Source organism: Notothenia rossii (assembly GCF_949606895.1).
Source record: "Notothenia rossii genome assembly, chromosome: 3".
Taxonomy (NCBI): Eukaryota; Metazoa; Chordata; class Actinopteri; order Perciformes; family Nototheniidae; genus Notothenia; species Notothenia rossii.
The window spans coordinates 93,068,493-93,077,264 of NC_136901.1; the positions used below are offsets into that span (position 1 = coordinate 93,068,493).

Sequence of the window (8,772 nt, forward strand, 5' to 3'; positions counted from 1 at the left end):
TGGACAATTACAAAGTGTGAAACACTTTAACAAAGCTTGAGACAAATTTACATTTTATAAAACAAAATTACATTAGCAAAAACACTTTTACCAAGGATAAAACAATTTAACATTAACAAAAACAAATTAAGAAAATGCAAAACACTTTAGCATTTCCCGAAACACTTTAACATTTCCCGAAACACATTAACATTTCCCGAAACACATTTACAAACCAGAATCAAACCGGAAGTGACTTGACGTGACGTGACGTGACCATAGGACGTGACGTGATTGGCTCAAATTTAAATTTGTTTTGGCGGAAAGACCGAAGGTGCGAGTGTGTTTCATATACAGTCTATGGTGTGTTTACGTTCGGTAAACATGTTTTGTCCGTTTTGTGGAAACAACCTGGAACAAGTGACACGGTTTTGCCTTTCGTGTGGAGGATCTCTGGAGTGTTTAAAGGACACGGACCAGACGGGTGTACCAAGCGCACAGGGGACATCGAAACAGCCGGAAAATGCGAAACAAAGTAAGTGTAGTATTGCGCTAGCTTTGTGATGCTAATGTAAGACATGCAGTAAATAAAAGTTCAATCACAGTTTCATATCAGTCAAATACCAATCCATGTCTTAACGGAATAGCAACGCATTGAGCTAATATGCTAGTTTTTATTTTTAGGTTTTCCGTAAACTTTAATGCACACTTGCTTTTGCTGATTGTTGGAGCTGCTAATTATTATATTTTTATTGGAACTATTCATAGCAGAACAACCAGGCCGATCCTATAAACTTTTCATGGAGTACAGAAACTCAAAGTCAAAAGAGAAACAGTCTTTTAACTGTGGGAAAGGAAGACTTAAACAAGAAAAGAGACGAGTCCAGGTAAGCTGCATTAACCGTTTCATAGAAATCTCAGTGTCTCTGTGTGTTTCATTACTTATATCTCTGCTATTTTACTAGATAAACATAGGAATGATGTCGCCACAAGGAGTTGATTTAAAGCCTCGGAGAGGGAAAACACTCCCGTTGTTTACAGACCCGGAGGTAGCAGCACCTGCTATACTGGAACGAGCTGTCCAGAAAATGAAAGCCTTTAACAAGGACATGGATGAAGGACCGTACGTCCTTTTGTATCCAGACTGCTCAGAGGTTGTCAATGTGCCTGGTTCAGAAAAGCCATTCACATTGGCAGAATATAAAAACGATTTAGGAAAGGCATATGCCAGGATCACCCTTTTCATTTGCCTTGAGAAACATTTTAGAGGAGGTTTGTGGATGTTATTATTCAATATTTTAATTGTTTACATGTTAACATCCTCTACTGCAGCATACATAATAATGTGTTGAACGTTTTGCTTTTACTACAGGGGATGATACCTCAGACTCTGATTCGGATATTGTCATCACATCTAGGAGCACAGCTGAATTCAATCAGGCTGACACTGTGGTGCGTAAATGATTTTATTTTAATGTTCATTTATTTATTTTTCATATACATTTGATTTTAAGCAGGAAATCTATATTCTGGTAAATATTTTAGAAGAACCAACTTGGCAGTTACAATTACTATCAGAAACACTCACAATGTTTCACTGTTGATAGACATATGTGGTAAGGGAACAATAATGGAAGCTGTTGATAATTGTACACTTTTACTCTCAGGTATTTGAATTTGAACCACGAAACAAAAGTACTCCAAAACACAAACCGGAAAATGAAGGGTAAGTTTGTACTTATTTTTACAAAATAAGTAATTTATCTTTAAGTGGATGATAAGAATAGGCCACAGCATTTTCTCTGGTGAACATGGATACAAAAATACCATACATGTCATGTTTAATCTAATTTCAAACAAAAATAATCTGTTATTTATAAATCTTATGGTTCCTCCTACCTCTAAATGTTACTTAAAACTCAACTATACCCTGTATCATGAAGTTAATAATTTTATCAATTTTATCATGTTTCAGGAAGGCACTTGGACATTCATCCACAACTCAGCCTGGACAGGTATTGAGGCAGATTGTGGAAGCCTGATGTTTCTAATGTTCAGTGTTGTTTTGTTACAGAAATTTGTATTTGTATTTCAGATAGTAATATCTGATACTGAGGATATGGGTCCACCCAAAACAAATACAGACAAGACTACTTGCTACAGGTAAGTACAAATGTTAGTAACTCACTTACACGAGAAAGACATTTTTGTTTGTAAGATGTTTTAACATGGGAATGATCACTTCCTAACAGTACATACACAGACCTGTATGCACCATGTGTTGAAGAAGAGGACGAAGAGCTGGTTGCAGTCAACATGACGAGTTTATTGGACACTGAAATGTAAACGGACAGCTATTACAGTGACATTACATTTTTTTTCTCTGTACAATATTTCTGGTACAACATTTTTTTTTTTTAACTGTTTGTGCACTCTCTGGAATATCCACTAATAAGGTCACTTTTTTTCCTTTACAGGGAGGAGATGAACATTACATTACCTGCCATTATTGCTAACCTCTCACAGCCTATTGATCATGGAAGAGTCAGCCGGTTCAACATTTCAAGGGCTAATGTTTGGGATGGAGCAGTCAGAGGTTTCAAGCGTACATCGTATTCAGAAAACTGTGACATGCTGGTAAAATTCACTGATGATGTTGGTGTTTTCGAAGAAGGAATTGACTCAGGTGGTCCCAGGAGAGAGTTGTTATCTCTACTGATGAAGAATCTGAAAGACCGGCCCATTTTTGATGGGCCAGACGGACGCCGCTTCTTGGTCTACAATGCAAATGGTATGCATACGGTTAGAAGTGTACTAATACAATTGTTAATGATCATTAACCATATATATCACATGACATATGATTTGTTGCTTGAACAATTTTTTCCAAAACGTTGAGTTTCATTACAGTACATTAAAGTATATACTAAATAAAGTTTTAATTTTGCAATATGAATACCTTTATTCACAGCTGTTAGGGAGGATGAATACTACTTGGCAGGAAAGATGATTGCAGTGTCAGTTGTGCATGGAGGTCCAGGGCCACATTTTCTGTCAGAAGATCTTGTACATTATCTTGCAGGCCAGCCTTCATTCAAAGCAACAGTTGATTTAATAAATGATGAAGAAGTAGGGAAAGCTTTACAAGAGGTGAGAATTGCATACAGCAACAGTGTGGTAGGGTGGATTATTATGTAGTTCCTGCAGTGTTTTGAGACATCTTTACTTTACCTTTATCACATACACCGAATTGGCTTCATTTTTTGTTTTGTGATCAGAATCAGAATACCCTTATTAGTCCCACAGAGGGGACATTTACATTGTTGGAGCAGAATAGAGCCAAAGACAACTTAATGTTACCTAAGAAGAATGATAAAAAACTAGTAAAGATACACAAACACAATTTACAAAAAACACATCCTGTAATAGAGGATTTAGCAGCCAGGTATATATTGTACAAGGATAGTAGTAATAGTAATATATAAATCTTGCAATGGAAAAAAAATGGCAAGAATATACAGTACATGCAGTTATTGACTGGATTGTTTATATCCATTTTATAATCTTCAGATTGAGAATGCTGCCTCAGTGGATGCCTTGCGAGAAATGACCATGAGACACAGCACAATGTTACAGACAGCAGGTTGTCTGAGACATGTGGCTTCTGTTGAAGGAAAGAATGATATTGTGTCAGACTACCTCCAGTGGTACATTATTGGCCGAAACTCCTCTGTAATTGAGAGGTAAGATCATATTTGTATTCATATGATTTTTTTTTAATGTATGTAAGAATTTTTTGTTTAAAATTCCTCATGGTCCCCCTCTTTGGTTTATTCTATGTTTATCTGTTAGCAATTAGTCAGTGTCAAAATGTGTGCCTGTGTAGTATAACTGATATGGGACGTCCGTCTCTCCTTTCCCTGCCTGTCTTGTGCCAATCTTTAAGTGCTCATGCCACCCCCCCCTTGTTTTAGGTATTAGGTTATTTAAATGTGACTTTGTGATGAAATATTTTTTTTGTTCACTCTTCAGATTCAAGGAGGGTCTTTCAGCCCTTCAGTTTTTAAACGCACTACAGCAGCACCCTACTCTGCTGGCCCCGGTCCTGTGCCACTCTGAAAAGCGACTTACTGCTCTGGAACTTGAGCGACTCTTCAAGCCTGACCTCAGTCCACCAGGGAGTAACAGGAGGCTTAGGGAAAGTCAAACTTTGGGCTACTGGGCAGACTATCTCCTCGATTGTGAAGGTTTGTAAATCGCTGTTTTTATAACTATTTCAGGAAACACATTGCCAAAATGTATCTGAACATGTTTTCTTTGCAGAAAGCCAGACTGCTGTGTCTTTGGAAGATGTTTTGATGTTTGCGACTGGGCTGACTTCACTTCCCCCATCTGGATTTGAACCATCGCCAGGAATAGAGTTCCTTGATGATTCTCCATTCCCAATGGCAAACACATGTTCCAACACATTAAAACTACCTCTCCTTGACGCATACAATGTGTTTAAGTCCCAAATGGACTTTGGAATGCAAAATTCTCCAGGATTTGGCTGTTTTTAAGTCATGTGACTGGATGACCCATAGAGTACAGACTCTATGAAGGTTTTTCATAGAGTAAACACTCTATAAAGGTTGTTCATAGTTGTTGTTGGATGTGAACGTGTTTTTTTTTCTTCTTACAGCTCATGTTGTCCATTTAGTTTGGGACAAAATCAAAGTATTGTTCTATACCTATACAATTTTTATAAATACTCTGAACTTTGCTATACATATTTCACATTGCCACCCATAGCTTCTTTGTTGTAAATCAGTCATTCATTCTCAGGTTTCCAGTGAGTCCACATGGTTGAAATAAGACTTATACAGAAATGTTCTTTCTGCACACAATTACACACACAACATAACCTTGTTTGTGCTTGCTAATTGGAGCGTTGTTTGTTGTTATTCCGGTTATATTTTATAATGATTAAGATATTTATGCTGTGATTTGGTGCTGTATAAATGACATTGAAACAAATATGGTGATTGGCTGGAAACAATGTTCATTTCAAAATGCTGTTTTTATTTAAAAATGTATGGGAATATCTTTTTTCTAAATAGGACCAGTCTTCGGATGAACAGGTACCATAATCATTTGGATACGTCACAGGGGAAAGAGTAAATGCAGTCTGACAAACCATGAAACCAAGCATTGTTGAGCCCTGAAATCTGATTTGGAGTGGTGAAACAGTGCTACTGTACTTCTGAATACCTTTTCGATTACTTTATAACTGAGCATATTCTTTCAGCTTCATGTACAGTTCTGATGCAGTCTCCCAGTTCTCTGGCTTCTGTAGGTCATTGCGCTCCATAGCAAAGTCCAAGTACTCTTGCATGTTTTGGTCCCCACATGGAGCTATTGACAGGCTTGTCTCAGGAACAGCATCCAATTCTGCCTGTTCAATCTCAAATCCACAGTCCCTGGAGCCAAATCTATGTTAAATAGAAGATATAGTATTTATTTACATTTAAGATAAAAACACAAAGAAGTATCAATCCATCACCAATGTATTACCTGTGTGGCAAGTAGTACAGTTCATTGGGCACTCCTCCTGGACATGATGCTGTTCTGGAAGGGCGAATCCTGTGACTGTTCCACAGTCTCACACACTCATCCAAGTCCTTCTGAATAACATCAACGAAGCAGAATCTCAGAAGGCACTGATGCTCGTGACTCCCGTTGAAGTATCCAGCATCTCGGAGGTCTGCAAATAGCTCCATCCAGAACTGAGACCTATAGAAATTGATATATTTTCAAGTGAATTATTAAGCAATATACAACAATTCTACAAATTACATTAAAAGGTTACCAGTAAAATCAACAACAAATCATTGAGTGTCTATTTCATAATTTATTTGCTTCACAACCTACGTCCCCTCAGGGGCCGCTGTTCAATCCAAAACCCACGCTTAGATGTTCACAGTTTCTAACTTTATTTCTGCCAAAAAGAAGTTCTAAAGAAAGGCCTTGTATAGTCTGGGTCATAGACTACAGGCTATATATTATATCTATTATAATAAAAACTGATACACTTTAGCTAAGCAAATGTTGTTTGTCTGACAGGGTTGGCAAGTAATAGAAAATAATGATAAACACTTACCTTCCCTTTCTTAATATGGACCACCAGGACTCAATGCGCTGATTAGTCATGGATGTGCCATACATGTGGCTGGACGCTCCAGAGTAGTAGTCATGGTGATGGTGACGTAGGGTACACTGAATTGCAGCCATAATTCCGTTCTCCGTGCCACAATCAGTCCGCAGCCTCATGGGGATGACACCGAGGGTTCGCACACATTTGAGGAAATATTGAGCGATAACTCTTGGGTTATTGTTTGTTGGACCACATTCAAGCCATAGTACTTTACGTGAAAATCCATCTATGCATCCTGAAAGGGCCACACCGAATGGCTTAAGTTTGTCATAACCGTCAGCATGCCACATATAGTTCGGTCCCATTGAGTGGTAGGTTCTCCTTATAAACCTTCTGCGAGATCTCCTCTCGCAGCCTCGAGGGTTAAGCTCCCGGAGCAAATTCATAACATCATCTCTCTTCACTCGAAGACTGTACTTTTGTTTTAGTGCCTGCCACATTGTTCGGTATCCAAACAATTGTCCAGGTCCACGAAGTTCCAACCTGATGGCGTTAATTACAGCGATTTGAGAGGAATAACCCTTTCTGCGGTAAAACCCGGCTTGATTCAGTTTGCTTTTAAGAGTCCGCAAACTGATTTTTACACCGTGAAAGGTGGACAAAATGTCCACGATTACAGCATACGAGTGACCTTCATTAAAATATTGCACGCAATGATGCAAGATATCTGGTCCTTCTGTCTGACCCGTGTCCTTTAAACACTCCAGAGATCCTCCACACGAAAGGCAAAACCGTGTCACTTGTTCCAGGTTGTTTCCACAAAACGGACAAAACATGTTTACCGAACGTAAACACACCATAGACTGTATATGAAACACACTCGTACCTTCGGTCTTTCCGCCAAAACAAATTTAAATTTGAGCCAATCACGTCACGTCCTATGGTTACGTCACGTCACGTCACGTCACTTCCGGTTTAATTCTGGTTTGTAAATGTGTTTCGGGAAATGTTAATGTGTTTCGGGAAATGTTAAAGTGTTTCGGGAAATGTTAAAGTGTTTTGCATTTTGTTAATTTGTTTTTGTTAATGTTAAATTGTTTTATCCTTGGTAAAAGTGTTTTTGCTAATGTAATTTTGTTTTATAAAATGTAAATTTGTCTCAAGCTTTGTTAAAGTGTTTCACACTTTGTAATTGTCCATTGCACTTCCCAGCCACCGTATGTATGACCTATTCTCATCCGAGAAATGACATTTTCCTCCCTTCTTTTAAACCCCACCTTCCTTCCATCCCCCACATATATTTGAATTTTATAAAGATGTCTTCCTGTATCACTAAGGTCCCAATGATCTTGCCATGTTGTTTGTGCATATTTCTGTATGAATGTTTTAACCTCCGCTTTGCTGAGTGGAACTTCTATGTCTATGTTCATACTTCTGAGTGTTTGTTTGGCCAGGATATCCACCTGTTCATTACCCTCCACACCAACATGAGCAGCAACCCAGATGAAACGAGTTGCTATGCCTTTGATTTGCATTTTATATAAAAATAGAAATATTTCGTTTATTATGTCCATTCTAGATGAAGATCTGCCTGATCGTATACTCGATAATGCTGAAAAGCTGTCGGATGCAATTACACTATTATGTATTTCTTTCTCCTCCAGCCATTTCAATGACAACACCAATGCCAACAACTCTGTGGTGCATACTGACACATGGTCTGTTATCCTTTTCTTTATATGTGAATTACTCACTGTACTCACAATAAACTGCTACGATACGTGTTTCCAGCTACCATTTTTTATTGACATTTTTTTAAACATACAAAAGCTCGGTGAGGATACCATCAACTTATCAACATAAGTGCAAGCAACACGTTCTCACTCCCAACCCGTCACATGTTGACGGTCGGTCAGGGCCCCTCCCCGTCACTATACGGACAGGGTACCCCTTGAGAGTCACTTTTCAACGGGCAGGGCTTCCCAGACCTTCATAGACCTCCCATAGCGTTGATAATAGATGCCATGAGAACGCTCCCCGACGGTCGGTTGTTATTGTCAATATTAATATAATAATACATTATTTTTTAATAGTCACACTCGATTTCGGCAATTGTCTTGTTGCCCCAGCTGGTCGACACCTCTTTTAGCAGAAACAAAGACTACATTAATGTATTAAATCGATGTTAATCCATGTGTGTGGTTGTGGAATTAATGGATGTGCCGTTGTGCGATTGCATTGGCAACGCAATAATTCTTCAACTACAACCCTAATTATATTTTAAAACATTTTAGAAGGCCTCACAAAATACTTTAATGTAAATGTAAATGTGAAGGGATTTGTGTAATGTGGTGATTAACATTATTCACCCACGGATCTATGGGTTGGGGTATTGTTCCACACGGACATTTTAGTTAACCGGACTTCCTGTTGATGTGAAATCCGAAAATATTTTTTAAAAATAAAATAATACTTTATTCCGAGTTTGCTTGCTTTTCTCTATGGAGGTCATCACATAACGGCATTGTAATACACGTTTCGGCTGCATTAAATATTTCATATCTGCCTAATTTCGCTATTTATAGAGCCCTGATGAGAAGACCTCTAGACAAACAGGAAGAGCTGCCGCTGAAACTGAATTTGTGACGTGGATCATAAAT

General features: G+C 38.3%; 2 protein-coding genes across 4 annotated transcripts; one reads left to right on the forward strand and one right to left on the reverse strand.

The window, feature by feature from the left end:
- On the forward strand, positions 1-4,995 carry LOC307032042 (G2/M phase-specific E3 ubiquitin-protein ligase-like). Of its 3 annotated transcripts, none has more exons than XM_079669738.1 (13): positions 1-514; positions 751-866; positions 945-1,251; positions 1,352-1,431; positions 1,647-1,705; positions 1,955-1,994; positions 2,075-2,142; positions 2,232-2,321; positions 2,457-2,770; positions 2,951-3,129; positions 3,550-3,722; positions 4,012-4,226; positions 4,303-4,995. In XM_079669738.1, the coding sequence occupies exons 1-13, from the start codon at positions 340-342 to the stop codon at positions 4,536-4,538; spliced, it is 2,052 nt and encodes a 683-aa protein (XP_079525864.1). In that variant the 5' UTR covers positions 1-339; the 3' UTR covers positions 4,539-4,995. The 3 variants fall into 3 exon arrangements, with proteins under 3 accessions (XP_079525864.1, XP_079525863.1, XP_079525865.1); XM_079669737.1 differs by having other exon boundaries at positions 2-514; positions 748-866; XM_079669739.1 differs by lacking the exons at positions 751-866; positions 945-1,251 and having other exon boundaries at positions 5-514.
- A 24-nt stretch (positions 4,996-5,019) lies between these two features.
- Positions 5,020-7,323, reverse strand: LOC307032043 (uncharacterized protein). The gene is made up of 3 exons (XM_079669740.1): positions 6,119-7,323; positions 5,533-5,751; positions 5,020-5,450 (listed from the first exon to the last, which is right to left on the reverse strand). The coding sequence occupies exons 1-3, from the start codon at positions 6,970-6,972 to the stop codon at positions 5,243-5,245; spliced, it is 1,281 nt and encodes a 426-aa protein (XP_079525866.1). The 5' UTR covers positions 6,973-7,323; the 3' UTR covers positions 5,020-5,242.
- Between the last annotated feature and the right edge of the window lie 1,449 nt (positions 7,324-8,772).

What these genes read in the sequence shown, in the direction of transcription:
- LOC307032042 (XM_079669737.1), top strand. Translation starts at nt 340, where the DNA reads ATGGTGTGTTTACGTTCGGTAAACATGTTTTGTCCGTTTTGTGGAAAC. An exon ending in CCACAACTCAGCCTGGACAG is followed by an intron (nt 1,995 to 2,074) that starts GTATTGAGGCAG and finishes TTTGTATTTCAG; the next exon opens with ATAGTAATATCTGATACTGA. An exon ending in GACAAGACTACTTGCTACAG is followed by an intron (nt 2,143 to 2,231) that starts GTAAGTACAAAT and finishes ACTTCCTAACAG; the next exon opens with TACATACACAGACCTGTATG.
- LOC307032043 (XM_079669740.1), bottom strand. Translation starts at nt 6,972, where the DNA reads ATGGTGTGTTTACGTTCGGTAAACATGTTTTGTCCGTTTTGTGGAAAC. An exon ending in TCCATATTAAGAAAGGGAAG is followed by an intron (nt 5,752 to 6,118) that starts GTAAGTGTTTAT and finishes CAATTTCTATAG; the next exon opens with GTCTCAGTTCTGGATGGAGC. An exon ending in CTGTACTACTTGCCACACAG is followed by an intron (nt 5,451 to 5,532) that starts GTAATACATTGG and finishes TATTTAACATAG; the next exon opens with ATTTGGCTCCAGGGACTGTG.